At 42.3% G+C, this 16287-nt stretch overlaps 1 protein-coding gene across 4 annotated transcripts in view; it reads right to left on the bottom strand.

The window, feature by feature from the left end:
- Positions 1-16287, bottom strand: part of gria4b (glutamate receptor, ionotropic, AMPA 4b) — a 198330-nt gene that overhangs the window by 12000 nt on the left and 170043 nt on the right. For all 4 annotated transcript variants that reach the window (XR_007450696.1, XM_049593051.1, XM_049593050.1 and 1 more), the window contains exons 12-13: positions 3824-4022; positions 1233-1480 (exon numbers count right to left, since the gene is read on the bottom strand). Coding sequence is in view for 3 of the 4 variants with exons in the window: in XM_049593051.1 (XP_049449008.1) it covers positions 1233-1480; positions 3824-4022 (447 nt within the window). In the remaining variant the exon portion in view is untranslated. The remainder of the gene's footprint in view (positions 1-1232; positions 1481-3823; positions 4023-16287) is intronic.

Genomic DNA, 16287 nt, shown 5'->3' on the forward strand with positions numbered 1-16287 from the left:
ACCTGCTCTCCATGTTGCTGGTGTGTTTCCTTGCTGGTATCCGGACAAGTGACTGACAGAAGATGATAATCCCCCAAAAAACAAAGATGGAGGCCTGGAAGAGGAGGGGGGGACTACCGTGATCTGTCAGGGACTCTTCCTGGTCAAAGCAGTGGCTGAAAACTGGCACCAGCCTGGCTGCAAAACAAACCAGCAGCTGTTCTGCTCTACTTCGGGCTTCATGTGCAGAGGAATTTACAGAAAACAGCTAAAAGGGTTGGATTTACCACCTGTGAGGAGTTGGAACAAATTACTTTGCTTGTATGAAGAATAAAAACCTTTATGTTTGGCTCTTGTTTTCAATGCACCCACTAATTACATACAATCAGTGATAGCCATGCTTCATGTATTTATACAGCAGAGTTGCTTAGAGCCTTTATAAAAGGCTCGCTCTGAAATTTTCTAACATTTTCTTGTACCTCCGCAGGAGAAAATGAAAGTGCAAGCAATCATGAAGCTGATCTCCACTGGTTTGCAGACGTGTGCACGCACACACCTGTGAAATTTTGCCTTTAGTACATATATCCACTCCCTTCAGTGAGACCTTGCCGGCGGGCTTTGATCGATGAGTGTGAGGATTGAAAGTGCAACTCCCCACAGTAATGACACTGTATTCTCTGGCAGGTCTGTAAATTCCACTATGTGCGGGAGGCAGTGACAGAGTCTGGCAGAGTTACCCAGGGCTGAGCATTCAAATGGCTCCCAAAACACTATTTCAGTCACTTAGTTGAAAAGAAAGAACCAGTCAACCATGAAGGAAAGCTGAAGTAGCATTAGCGAAACATCTCTCTGCTAATTACATCTGTATATATAAATGCAGATTATCCTAAATGGTATTTTCTAAATTAGACATTTTCAGAAGTTTACGCGAGCCTTCGAGCATGCCATTCCAACATCTCTGCCCAAACAGCAAGCACAAGCACAAAGATTTACCTGATGTGGAGAGCTGTGAAGAAAGAAAAAATGAAATAACCACCCCTGCATGATCACGGTGACTCCCCCCACATGCATGCAACAAACAAGGATGACAAAAAGCCACTACTTGTGCCCTCTATACCACAGACATATACTGCCCCACCCACCCACACCAAGCAAAGTAAGTGGAGACAGATAAAGATACAAAAGGCGGCACACCAGGGAAGGTGGAATACCATAACAACACGTAGAACATATTGTTACACTATTCCACCCACCTTAACTGTGAACCCTTGGGTGTAGCTACTCCGTAGCCTTTGGAGTCCAAGTTTCCTCCCACTTTCATTGTGTCGCATGGCTTGCGTTGTTCTGTGTACTCATTCATGGTGGACTCCAAGAGGAAGGCGTATTTCCCTTTGGACTTGCGGACCCGTGCCACGCCCTCAGCCGTGGTCTTGGTGAAGACCGTGGGCTCAGCAGACTTCATGTATCCCCACATCTTCTCGTAGACGGCGATTTTGGACCGCTGTGGGGTTATGAGAGGGTTGGAGGTTCAAAGGCAGATGTGGTGTGTGTGTGTGTGTGTGTGTGTGTGTGGGGGGGGGGGGGGGTCCGCATACAACAGCAGGCAGAGAAAACATGGAGTCTCATTTCAAAAGCTCACATAACTGGTTTACTAGAACAAATTCTTATTAAATACATATACCAGTAATATGTAACTATACACAATGGTGGATTGTAAGTTAGCACATTAAAGTGGGATTCATGGTGAATTGACGGCATTGACTACCTATGCCATAGCCTGACGTGCACCTCCCCAGAAATGTAATTCCACATCGCTGCAACGCAGACCTGTCTATTTTTGTAAGCTGAAACCACAAACAGTCTCATGTGCAGCTGGGTAACCTGGATATGCCTTTGAACTTTGCTTTATTGTAATTTTTTTTAGCAAAAATGCTAATGTTTGATATGTACCAACTGTACAACTGAATAAATGAGACCTGGATTATTCTCCATGCTGGTGTTTTGATATAGTTTTGCTGTTGTATAAGATGGTCGCCAATGACTTCAGTTCATGAAAAATGTTCTCATTTTTTGGATTCTTCGTTCACCATGGAGGCATGCAAGAAAAACAAAACTTTCTTCATGAATACGAGGTAACACATGGTGAGTAACTGATATTTGAAAGGTCATGTTGCTGGTGAAGGATTCCTCCTTGTAAAATTTTGATGTACTTGTATTTTACTTGATCATTTACTTTATATTTCTGCTCCACTGCATTTTGGAAGCTAATATTGTACTGTATCCGCCTGTTTGTTGTGTGTCTAATCAAGTCTCGTCATGAAGTCTGGTGAGTTGAGTTGTTGCAGGAAGACAATAATAAACAGACTGAATCAAGCGAAAGGTAAAGAAGAATGTTCTCTATAGGGTCCTTTCCTATGAAATTTGAGTATTTGGGCCACATTAAAAATTGAGAATAAAGTCATACTATTTCAAGAAAAAGTTGTAATATAATGAGAGCAAAAATGTATTAAAATAAAAAATAAAATCTTAAAAAAAAAATTGCAAATTAATGCATAAACCACTCAGCCACCACATTTTCTCACTGATGGGGACTTTGTCGTATTTCATGCTATGTCAGCTGACTGTCTGGCATTAATTTGTACGTTTTTTTCTTATAAAAATATAAGTCATGATCACGTAATACTTTTTCACATAACATTACAACTTTATTCTATTATAATATTATGAGTTTTTTTCTTGAAACAGCATGACTTTATTCTCATTAAATCACAGCTTTGTTCTTGTGATATTCACACTTCTTTTCTTGTAGTTACAACTTTATTCCTGTAATATTTTGTCTAAATTCTCAAAATACCAGATTTATTTTCCTTAGTTTTGCCCTAATACTCCTTAGTACTTTCCATAATGTCGTCAGACACTTTTAATCACAGTCTGAGCCTGTCAGTAGCAAAAACAAGCACTTTTAGTGGACATACACTGACGGTGCACAATTGCCCCGACTATTACAGCCATTTAGTGGCTGCAGTGCTGTCTCTCAACACTGAACCAATTTCAAAAATTGTTGTTCCAATTAGTGACACTTGAGATTAAAGGACATGGTAAACGAGGTTCAGGTGAAAAAAATAAATCAATAAATAAATCAGCAGTTTTCCTTTAATGTTGTGCATTGGAACAAGAACTACTACACTGTTATTTCACTTTTTTACCATATTGTAGGATTCAATTTGATTTCTGTTATATATACTTCAAAGTATTGTATTATTATTATTGTATAGTGTGTACACACATTATGTACTTTATATTACTATGTATATAATAAAATAATAATTATTCATACCTGTGCCTCATATTATAATGTATATATTATATATAGCTGTTTTAATGTTACCTCCCCAGCGTCTTTAATATTCTTTTATTCAATTTTCCATTTATCTCACTAAAACAGAACTTTATCTCTCTTTTACCTCTGAGCCTGTCTCTGTGAGAATTTCGCCTGAATGGGGGATCAATAAAGTTTTATCTTATCTTCATACATCCAGCCGCACCACCTCTTTACAACTTGCGTGTGGTACAGAAATGCATAACTTCCTTCACGTGGAAAACCTTTGACACTGAACATCATCAAGGGCAGAGATTTCCTCCTGAACGTATCCTACTAAAAGAGTTTTGACTACATAATTCTAATTTCTAGGACACAGGGTTGCCATGGAGACCTGCTAAGCTCCCTCGTGTTCCTGCTGACACTTTGAAGAGTGCGTGATCAGCCTTTTCTCTGGTGTGTGAAAGATGTGCATGGGTTCCCCCTACCTGTCGACCACTTTAACCCCTGTTTACACCAACTCACCCTGAAGAACTCTTTGGTCGAGCCAGAGTCCAATGTGCCGTAGGCGATGTCTGTCTGCTTGGCCAGGTCCTCTGCGCTCTCTATGGGGGAAACCATCCTCTCCACAGTGAGGAAGGCAGCCAGGTTAGCCGTGTAGGACGAGATGATGATGAGAGTGAAGAACCACCACACTCCTCCGACAATTCGGCCCGATAACGATCTTGGAGAGGAGGGAGGTGGAAGGGAGCGGAAGAGGGAGAATATCGTGGGGACAGTTTGGAAGGATTAGAAGGCAGAGGATGGCAAAATAATAGGAGGGAAGACGGGAACAAAAAGGGGATTGCCAGAAAGAAGAGCCAGGAAAATGATTATTGGAGTGGTAAAATAAGAATAAGGAGGAGAGGAGAAAAAGGGACCAGTGGGGTAAGATAGGAGGACAGAAAACAGTCAGTCAGTGTTGGAAATACAGTGACAGAGAAAACAATTAGAAGGAATGGAATATGACTGAAGCATGGAGAGACTAGCCACCTCTGTGGACACCAAAACTACTGCTGTACCACCACAAGGTGGAGCTCTGACAACACAAACCCTCCAGAGCTGAAGCTACCCCTCATTAGTGCAGATTGCCTCATAAAAAAAAATCCCACATACTTGTGTTGACTGGCTTCGATAAGATTGGCTACTCCTCACCTTCCTCCTCCCCACCCCACCATCTTTTTGTTTATTGGTAGGATGAAAAGAGCTGCAGGTCCCCCCCAGCCGGTGTGGCGGCGGCACTGTTCTTTTCTTGTTTGTTCGCTCGAGGGAGACAGATAGCCCGTTGCTCAGGAGCAGCAGAAGGTCGTGAGGAGAATCTTAAACCATAAATGCTGCATTGAGGAGAACAAACAAGATCTCCCCTCGGTGCAAATCAAACAGCAGAGGATACAAAACCCTCAGGCCTCCTTGTCAGATGGAGAGAGGGAGAGAGATGGGGATATGAAACGGGGAGGTGAGAGGCATCTGCAACAGTCAGTGTTTTCTTGGCTGGTATTTCCACTTTGTCTTATTGCAATCTGGCCATATTCCATTGTTTCCAATATACACAGGAGTTCTCCATGTCCTGTCCTCTCAAAAAGGATGGCAGCGTCCTTTTCCCACATACAGTATGACACCGTGAAGAGCCATGACTGCTTACGAACCTTTTGAAAGAACCACTTTATTTGAACAAATACGAAGGTTCTGCCAATTCAGACCCAGGCAGAACCATCACTCTAACCACAGAATCCGAGAGGAAACCTCTGTTTTCTCACTCTGTGCCGATGAAAGTGCCTGTAGCGGCTAAGGCGACTTCCAATAGAGAAAGTGCTGCAGTAGAGCATGTCTCCACACACACACACACACACACACACACACACACACACACACACACAGGAAGCTTTGCCCATGAAATAGACTTACTTGACGTATTAGCTCTGGATTTGAATACAAATGACTTCCCTCTCTTTTTCTCCCCACACTCCATTTTCCCTCTCCTCGAGACGATTGAGTATTTTCTGTGGCTTTTGAGCACAGAGAATTATAACTGTAAAATAATGAGTGAATGGGTGGAGGGTGTGCATGATAGGATGTGTGGATGAGTTCTATCCTCTCTCTTTCTCTGCTGCTTAATTTCCTTTTCCCACCTGCCAAAATCCCTCCATTCTTTTTATCACACCGTCTCCATCTTTCTTGCTTTTTTCCCCCCCAGTGTGAGCAGCAGAGGATTGTGGGAGTGTAATAATGGGACAAGAGGAGGAGTGTCTCTTTGCCATCCCTCCATCCCTCTGTGCTGTGTGTTTGCTGGCTGATACCACTGCCTTTGATCCGTAGTGACACACCGCTGTAGCTTAGCGCTGAGAGTTTGGGTAATTTACAGGCCACGTCAGTGTTCTTCTTTCATCTCTATTCACCTTGAATTAATCATGGTATTACACAATGGATTCTATGTCATATATGTTGTGATAAGAAAGGGTACTCTCATGGAAGGGGCCGATTATTAGGCTTTTATCCATCCATCCTTTAGCTATACTCGCTTATCCTTGAGGACTGCGAGGGGAATCCCAGTTGAAATGACAGGGTGCACTCTGGACAGGACGTCAGTCAACCACAGGGATAATACAGAGGCCACGTCCACACTAAGACATTTTCATTTGAAAAGAGCGTTTAAAACAAAAACAATCTCCATACGCATGAGAGTTTCAGCACCGTTTCAGAAATAACCTTCGTCCATACTACAGTAACACGTCTGAAAACCCATACCACATGACCATTCACATACACTGGGTGTGCCCATGTCAGTGTAAACAGAAAGCAGATTGTCCGCTTTACAGTTGTTTCAGGCCCCCAGGACAGCAGCTCAGCCTTTCCCTTCAATTATTCCCAGCCAAAAAATCCCCTGTGGCCCAAGAAGCATTTTCCCCATAGACCACCATTAAAAATGAGATGTTGTAAAACTGTCCACAGGACACTTCGAACTGCAAACAAGATCAATTATGACTCTTTCTATTCTTAATTTTTGATCCATGGAAGTTTTATATTTGTAAAACTTTCCTTAGGGTCAAGAAAAGTGTTCAAAAAAATCCGTAACATAAACACAAAGTCTATGAGCAGAGCGGGAACTCGTGGGTGGGGCCTGTGGGATAAACACTTCTGCATATATTCAGTGAGTCGAATACCATGGAGGTAAACCCGGAAGCTAGAAACTTTTTTTGCCCTATGCACCACGCAAGCAACTTCACTGGAAAAAAGAGATCATACATCTATGGGTTGGTTGCTTAGTTACAGAAATACTACAGAGATGGCAAAAATGAGCTCAGTGGTATCTTTGTGTGGAGTGACTATGAGGTATAACTGAAAGCAACACATGAGTATGAGGGGTCAAGGCAGCGGCTGTAACTCTTCTGTATGCTGCTGACTTGGCCAGGTCTGCCTTGTAAAAAAGATTGTTGATCTCAGTGGGACTTACCTGAATAAATATTGGTTAACTAAATAAATATATAAAATAAACATACTGGGAGTCGTTGCCAAGCAAACATGCAACATATCAGAGTGGTACCGGGAGCATTATCCATTGCCAGGGAACCACGGCATCCTCCTTAACAGACAAGCCTCCCCTGGAATCACTAACACCCCTGGACTGCTTTAAATCCTATCTCTCTGACTGTACACATTTATCCAGCTCAGAACTTTCAAATCCCAGCCACTTCCAGTCACTCCCGGTGTTCCTCAAGGTTCTGTCTTGGGTCCCCTTCTGTTTATCATCTACTTACTTCCTCTCAGCTACATCTTCCATGAATTTAACATCCACTTCCATTGCTATGTAGATGACATCCAGCTCTATCTGTCCACCAAACCTACCTCCCTCCACCTTTCTGCCTACCTCCATGTCTGACTGCCTTCAGGAAGTCAAATCCTGGTTCTCCTGCAACTGCCTCAAATTAAATAGAGATAAAACTGACTTACTTCTCATTGGCACCAAATCCACCTTAGCAAAAACTGACAGTTTCACAATCAATATTGATAACTCTTTTGTTTCCCCCTCCCTGCAGGTGCTCAGACCCAGACTCTTAGTCTGAGCGTCATCCTCGATAGTTACTAGTTATAATCTCAGATCAGTAATGACACTCTGTTTGCCTGCTTCCATCTATGCAAAAATAACCACTTGCGCCCTTCCCTCACACCAGACAGTACGGCCATTTTTGTTCACACCCTAATTACATCCTGATTACTGTAACTTGCTTCTTTTTAGTCTCCCTCTCAAGTCCACTCACAAACTTTAACTGGTCCAGAACTCTGCCGCTCGCATCATCACCAGAATCCCCTCCATCAGTCACATCACACCTGTCCTTCAGCAGCTTCACTGGCTTCTTGTTAAACACAGTGTTGACTTGAAGATCTTACCCCTCACCTTTAAGGCCATCCACAACCTAGCTGCTCTGTACCTCTCCAAACATCCACACCCCCACCCACACTCTGAGGTCTTCCTCTTCCATCAACCTCAATGTCCCACCAGCCCGCCTGACCATCATGGGGTCTGGAGCCCTAGCCTGTCTGTCAGAAAACTAAAAACTTGTCCATCAAAGTAACCTCAGAAACTGAGATTAAGCAGAAAAGTTTGTAAGAACGAGAGATGTTAATGTCAGCATTATGTTTTCAGCTCTGGGAGTTATAATTGAATCATTTGCATTTCTAGTAATACATGTGCCTATCCAAGTGTGGTCATTGCAAGTGTTTTTGTGCAATACAAAAGCTCTGGAAAAAAAAGAGAAAATGTTTCACTGCAGTTGGATGTTGTGAAAAACGTTGGGGAGAACTTGACTGTAATGATGTACGAGCTCAGTTTTCCCACGAGTGGAGGCAACTAGAAAACCAGACGGGGGAAGTACTAGAAGAAATAAAGTGGAAACAAAACAGAAATTGGCTCCAGTGTTGGGGGAATGGGATTCATCGCAGCAGTCCAGGAAGCCTCGGGGTATAAAGAATACTAAATGTAGGGGAAAAAAGAGAGAATAATTCCAGCAATTATACAGCAGTTAGTCAGCACTTTTCCCCCACTGGTTAACTCGCTTAAGTTAAATTAATTTGTATTTATTAAATAGGATAGGAGAGATCTAAAGAGGCTGGCATGGTCTGCATGTTGGCTGGGTGGCATTTCTGCACTCATCTGCAACAATCTATGTGATTAAGCTGCACGTAAGAGAACTGGAAAGTTATTATATGTGAGAAGGAGACTCAGACACACCGACATATCAGCTAAACATGTACAGAACTTTATCAATTGAATCTATTTGTTTACAACACAAAGCATTTTTGATCGCACAGAACTTTATTTCAAATGGTGCAAATACTAAAAATTCCAAATCTACCCAACATAACAGGAGAAATGTGTAAAAATGAAATCTTCATTTAGAGCACATAGTTTTAAAGAATGATTGGAACAAGCAGCGTACTCTCTCTATATATGCTGTATGTATGTGATGATGTCATCCAGCATGGAATAATGATTATTTTCTCAATCTGAAACCACAAAAACAGACCCTTTAAGCTGGGGTAAGCAGTTTAATTTTGGACAAAAATCCCATAAAAAATGTGAGCATATTTTAGACTTCTGCACCTCCTCTGAGCTCTATTTTCAGGCTTCAGAAACTCTAACCTGTGACGGGAGACTTTGGCTAATCACACGTCATTTCAGAGAGTGGGTGTTCCTTTTGGCAGTCCGGCTCCGTTAAAATAATCGATTCATCTGATTAAAATTGATATTCATTTGAATCATCCAATATCGATTCATAAAATCCCAGATCGATCTTTTAATATATGCTTTTTACAACGGATGTGTGAAGCTTTAACCCTGATAATCTCGCCAGTAGTAATGGCCCGTAAACTGCAAAGCAACCCAAAAAAGGAAGACAGACTCACAAAAAAGGGCACGACAAAAACGACAAAAACAAAACAAAACATGAGGCTATCCAGGCAGTCCTAATATTTTTTGTATGTTTTCCTATGAAAAGCAATTCACCCAAATTCATACGTATCCGATGTGTTTTGAAAGGCTGCAATGACGTGACCAATGCGCTGACAGCAGTAAACAAGAAAGCAGTCTCGAGTGCTTGAAAGGAGGCAGGTTGGGGTGGAGGATGGATCACAAAAAAACTGACTTTCATTATGTAGTTAACGTTAGCTAAAGCCTCAAGTCACAGTGTGTCCTCTGCCTCACTCCCCCTACAGACCACCTCACCCAGAGGAGATGTGGGCAGCAGCACTGGAGACGAATCCCCACAGCGGCCACAGCAACACCAATCAAGCCAGCACAAACTCCAGCTCCCGGGCACTAGATGCAAATTTGCATTTCCTAGGATAGCAAAGGCATGACATATGTGGTGATGGGCTAGTGCTCATTGCCTTTGTTGGTTGGATTTAGGCAAGAGGAGTAACATAGGTTAGGGTTAAAGTGAGACTGTCAGACTAACTCAGTCAGAGACAGAGTAAAGCAGAGAAGGGCGGGTCATTCCTTTGCTATCCTAGGAAACACAAATTCACACACCGGACAACCCAGACTCCTCGCCAGATCAGCTAACAGGTTTGACCCGGTACTGCTGCTGGCCACCGGCCCAGATTCCTCAGATTCTCAGATTTCTTTATTTGTCATTTTTATGCTCCACACAAAAATGAAATAATGTTTCACACATGCCACCAATCAATAAATATGCTTCAGTGCAAATTATAATATAAATAACGACAGCAGACTGAATAAATAAGAGCAATAATAAATAAGCTAAAACTGTGAGGCTAAAAGAGAATAATTAATATGAATTAATATGAATAAAGTATCAGTAGAAACAGTTCCATGTGCAGCTGTTCTGTTGTGGGGTATGCACTGGTCAATCTCAAGCTGCTACAGCCGCCGACCAAAGCTCCTTCTCCAGAGCAGCTCTCCTCTCGGGCAAGCAGTCCACAGAGGCGGGGAGTGAGGGGGAGGGACCGTGGGGTGGCAAACATTAGCTAGTTCATTCTTGTCTGATTAATAGAGAGAAATTCCAGGGCAAGGAGAGGCTAAGCGAATGAGCTGTGCGCAACTCTACAATTAAACAAGATGAAATAAATCAATGTATAGGAAACACTGGGTTACTGTTTGAAGCATGCGTATATGGCTGGTGGGAGGGGCTTGGTGCAGAGAGGGAGGAGCTGCAGGAGGAGGGAGTATTTTCAAATTCTGCTGTTTTGTTTTTTTTTTCCAGATTTCTGTGTATCACAGGTTTAATAGGCAAAACAACACTGAAGCAGTTAAATATAAATTCAACGAGAAGCAAAAAAAATCTCATCTCAGGACTGAACACAATATGGTTCACATTAATGACCAGGTTAATTTTGATGCGCTCACATTCCATCTTTTATATCCTTCTGATGTGACAAAATAAACAGCAAAATAAAAAGCTGCTGTCAGAGATGATTTGCTGCAGAGTGTGTGTGTGTAGGTTTTCCACAGGATTTAAGGAATATCTGCGGGACAGGGAAGAAAACAGCAACATGAAGTGGAGGAGTTGATGAAGTGAAAGACATAGGGAGAGACAGGGAGAGCTCTGACCTTGAGCGGAGCCTAAATAAATGAGGAGGTGCTCGTCTGCTCCCAGGGTGATACCTGGGGCGAGACCACACTATTTCACTTATTCATAGCAGACAAACTGTCACTCCAGATCCCTCTCTCTGCTTCTACTTCCACTCTCTGTCGCTCCCCGCCTCAGCTGCAGCCCTGATATAATATTTACAATCTGTGTAGTAGCGTAAATTCTCAAGTAACAACCAGCACAAACAAATAAAGGGACAGTCGCCGATAAAGGCTGTAAAGGTCATTTCAACATAATCTACATTTCCACTGCACTAACAGCACCAGCACAATGGCCAGTGCTAGTGTTTGTTTTATTTTCAGTTTCCGGGTACTCTTGTTTCTTTCCATTGCTGCTAAGTTTCAGGCAGCAACTCTTCCTGTAGAATTTTCACATTAAAAGCCTCACTGAAAATAGTGATGAATATGCCCTTTGAGCTAATGGAAAAGCCTTTAATATGAAATTAGATAAGATAGGATTAGATAAACCTTTAGTAATACCCAGCAGAGGAATTTGATTAAGCCTCACAAACACAGAGGCACTACAGATAAATGAGCCTCGAGAAAGTTATTAAACAAATAATGCATGGTATATAAAATTAATATTAAACGTTTTTTATAAATACATAAATAAAAATTAGAACCGAAAACAATACAGAGTATATGGAGTGTACTAAAGTTAAAGTGGCATAATCAAATATAATAAATAATAATACTAATAATAATACTAATACTACTACTGCTAATAATAATAATAAATTCTCGTAATGGGCCAACCTCTTCGTGACTGAACTTTTTATTCAATGGCATACACGATGGATGTCAGAAGTAAGATCTGACGGAGTTGACAGAAATTATGTATTTATTAATTTCAATTCTGATGGAGTTGACAAAAATCTGGGACAAATCACCACAAAAATATATTTTAAAACAAAGGTGATTGTAGTAGTTAATATTCTACACCAGTGTTATCAGTACATATGATTAGTTTTAGATTTTGAAGGCTTTTAACACATTTTTTAATCGTTGGGATGTGAATTCTTGTCTGGGACGAGAGTGTTTAGAAGTGAAAGCAGATCAAAATATTATATAAAAAAGTCCTTTAAAAATAATGCTTCATCCCAGAAATGCAACTACTGTATTGGTAAGTTACTATTTTTAAGTTTGTTGGTTCTTTTTGGTAGGGCACGCTTTGTCCCAGGTCTCAAGAATGGGTGATATATAAAGGCCCCAGACCACCCTTCACGATCCCTCTCACTGGTCTATCTATCCATCTGCCGGCTCAAACAGCAGCACCGGCTGCTGAGAAGGTCAAAAGGCTGGTGATATACCATCAAAGGCAACTCAAGCTCTTTCAGCCTTCTGCAAAACCCTCTGCTCCATGTGCATCATCTCCTCAAGAGATCATATCTGTAGGATTAACTCAAACACCTGAGGTAACATCTCTGCATTAGCTCCTCATGATGTCTGAGGAAAGGTTTCTCTGTTTGATCAGAAGTGGATCTGTTGTTTTACATTCACATTTTAAAACACATTCACTTTTAATTTGGTCAGTCCACGAGGATGGCGAAGGCACGACCCGACCTCATCATTTTGATATGAACTCATTGTTTTAAGGGGTCACAAGCAAAAAGAAAAAAAGGTTGAACAACCATTTCAGTGGCGTTTGGGGATGTTTGTTTTGGATTAAAGCTAATTCATTAGCAGCTGTTGCCACAATGTCAAGGCAGGAAACAGTAAATTGGCTCTTGACTTTGAAGCTACAGTACAGACCACCACTGCACATACAGATACAATCAGAGCCTCCAGCACTGCCCGAAATTTGCAAGAATAGTGCGACAAATCAACTGAGTGTGAAGACGGACGAGCTCTGCTGACATCAGCAATAAGCGAAGCAGCAGACTGGCCGTGTGACAGCTGGATAACAAAGCTAATTGGCATTGAATTAATGGAATAATGGGACTCTTGCAGATAGACCACTTGAAAGTCATTTCTCCTTCTCAAAATGCAGCTTTTGTTGGCCTGAAATTCACAACTCAAATTAGAAGTTTGGCTTCATCTGCAGCCATCAGGAAATTTGCCATCAGCATGCACGCGCTCTGAGCTAATCAGGACTAATCAAGCCAATCAGCATCCTCATTAGCTCACCCAGAGACGTGGCAACTATGACTCAGCAGAGGAGCCAGAGATGATCCATGTCAAGGCAAGGGAAGTGACTGGAAACATCTGGAATGACCAGTCACACCTGCATGTGAGCAGCAGACGGCCGGCGTCGTGTTTTATTTTCAACACAGTGACACAGTGACACGACATCCTGCAGTCTCAGGAGAAAACACCAGAATAAACTCAACTTCTATTCATCTGGGATTTGTAGTCAATTAAAAAGACTATCGTGTCGCCATTTCATTTAAGCTCCCCTCTTCCCCTGTTACCACGGAGACATTACCATTGGAGACTAGGATATTAATCACTGAATTAATTATTATGGGCTGCCTTGAGGGAGCAGAAGGGGGTATTAACCATTATTAAGAGAGTGAGAGAGAAGGAGGGGAAGATGTTCTATGCTAGTTCAACCTCTGCCTTTTTCTGTTGTGTCACGAAATGAGTAAAAAAAAACCAGAGATGCTGATGTTCAACAGATAATCCAGTTAGTTTTTGAAAATACAATGTTTTTTCTCAAATTATAAGCCAAGGCTGGAAAATCTGGTTCTACAACTGGATTATTTTCTGGTTAAAATGCCAAAAGCATAGTGTAGGACTGTACTCAGCCAAGGAAAATCCTGGTCGACTCAAAGTCTACCTACTTTTCAACCAATCAATTGGTTAATGAGGATAAATAGTCGGCAGGTTATCTCTAGATTAACTACAGTGGCCACAGTGCACTGAGTACACTCTGCTGTTTAATTCATCCTGAGGCCAGCTTTGCAATCAGACTAGAGACTGCAGTGTATTAACACTACGCTACAAGCGCATGGCAGCAATGTGACGAGGCACTGAGCTTCTATTCTTCGCTAATCACTGCATGTTTGTCATTTTTGAGCCTTGGTGGACACATAGCCTCATGAGAGTAACATCAGTGACTGTCCGACCAATGAGAATTTGTCTACAAGAGCTTGTCTACAAGAGGTGATTTCCTGCCTTTTCCACCTGTTTCCTGTGACAGTGTTTTTTTAGGTCACTCTTTTCCTAGAATTCTCCCCAGAGTGAGGCCATTCAAGGTTACGAAATTTTAGTATTTTGCTACTAACTTAACCTTAAGGGTGAAATATTTCGAGGCCGTTTCGCCCGCCCCATCAGTGATATTTTCTAGTGTAATCAATCACTAATTATTAGATGGAAAGGAAAGATAAGAAAAACTATCTGGGATTTTAGAGAATTTGTTAAAATCTCTTTACTCGTGGCTGATCATTTTGTGAATTAGACTTGCCCATAAATTGAGCAGAACAAGTAGCCTGAAGGCCCATACACACCTAATCGACATCAAAGAACTAGTGGTAACAGCCGATTGATTCATCACCTCACGTCACTTGTGTCTCGGCCAAAAAGTTACACTTGAACACACCCAAAAGGCTACAGCCAATGGCCAGCCAGCATGTTTAATCTGTATCTGTGTGAAAGGAAATAACTCTCCATACCAGCAGACGGCGGTCGTCTGCAATCGTCATTCAAAAAGGGAAAGTGGAGGATCAACGGGACGGATTCAAGATGCTAGTTAGCAAGTTAGCACGTTAACAAAACAACCTGATGTTGAAAGAACAAAAGATACGCACAATTAAGAACTGTTTCAGCCAGAAACTTTAGTCGTTTGTTTGCTTGCGACACTTTCCCTTTCTCTTCTCATGCCCTGAGCTGAACTGCCGATCAGAGTGATTTCATTCACTGATGGGCGCCGCCACTCTGCGGCGCTGATTCAACGCGCTACATTGGCTAAAAAGCTTGTGCCAATGATGCAGGACATACCGAAAAACTAGGATGATAGACTCATCAACAGCCTGACACTGACCAACAGCCAACTGGCTTGGTGTGTCAGGGCCTTTATTTAGCAATATTTGGGGCATTTATAATGCCAGTGATCAAAGCTCACAGGTGGCATTCATCAGATTTAAATGAGCCACACATTTGTGCAGTTGAAAGTAAAAAAAAATCTGACTTGAAACGATTGCAAGCAACACTAGTATAAGAATACAAATATGTTCATGCAGGCCTTATTTCTGTCAAATTATGTGTCCAGCTCATTAAGTTCTTATGTAATCCTTCTGTGGTGGTTGAACATGTGACCTCCTCAGAGACTGTGATGCATGCAGACTGAGTTGCCATCATCCAGCCAGCTCGAGACTACAACACATGAGTGAGCCTCTGTGGCCCCTTGCCCTCAAATTCGTCCCATTCACCTCTGCCCTTGTCACTCCCTCCACGCCATCTAATCTCCCCTGTGTGGAGGGATTTGCATGTTGCCCTGTCAGGCTAAACTGGAGTGGAAGTGCTCCTGAGCTCTGGGGCTCTGTGCTGATGGATTGGGAGAGGCCCATGGGATTAGCAGTGACAGAAGGGGAATGCAGTGGGGACCACAGCCAGAGACAGAGAGGGTTGAAATGTAGACTTTTTCATTCTGATGCCGACATTGTTGTGCGGCTCTGGAGTCCTTATCTGCGGTACACAGGCAGAGATGTGGCGGGCAGGGGTGGTTATGGTGGTGGGTGGGGGTGGTCTGCACACATGTGAACAAAGCAAGTGCACTCCTTAAAATAAGTGTGCTTAATCATAGTCACAGGCCCACTATAGTCTCCTCTAAAGGTTGCTTACGTGAGGGCCAGGCTATAATGTACCTCGGGATCCTCCATCTTGTGTGTTTCTCTGTTCTCCTCTGGTTTGGGGGAGGCTGAAAGATACAGGCTGGTTTGGTCCTCCTTTCATCTCCTGAAATCTTACCAACTCTATTACAGCACAAGATCCATAAGGGCTTAAAGCAGATAAGAGAAATGAAAAACTTAAAATAACTATAGGAGCCATCTTAGCAGTCGCTTAAAATAACCCGACAAGCCATCAGCTGGAACTTTAAGCTTGACAAAGCCATTCAAACAGCTAAGAAAGGCTTTACAGGAAATGAGAAACCATGGAGAATTACAGGCTTTACCAGTCTATAGGTTTGACCGTGACAGTAGATGTCAGCAGAGAGGATGCCAGTGTGTGATGACGGACAGGAAGCCTGATCTTTGATAGAAAAACAAAGACGACCAGCCCTTACAGGCTGGAGAGGAACACAGGTGGACAGTGAAGTGTACAAGCCCCAGTTTCTCCACCCTTCCACCAAAGTACGTCATGCTTACTAGGAACCAGTGTGCTGGTCTGAAGCCCAAGGGGTGCT

This window comes from Epinephelus fuscoguttatus, linkage group LG12, assembly GCF_011397635.1.
Source record: "Epinephelus fuscoguttatus linkage group LG12, E.fuscoguttatus.final_Chr_v1".
In the NCBI taxonomy this organism is placed as follows: domain Eukaryota; kingdom Metazoa; phylum Chordata; class Actinopteri; order Perciformes; family Serranidae; genus Epinephelus; species Epinephelus fuscoguttatus.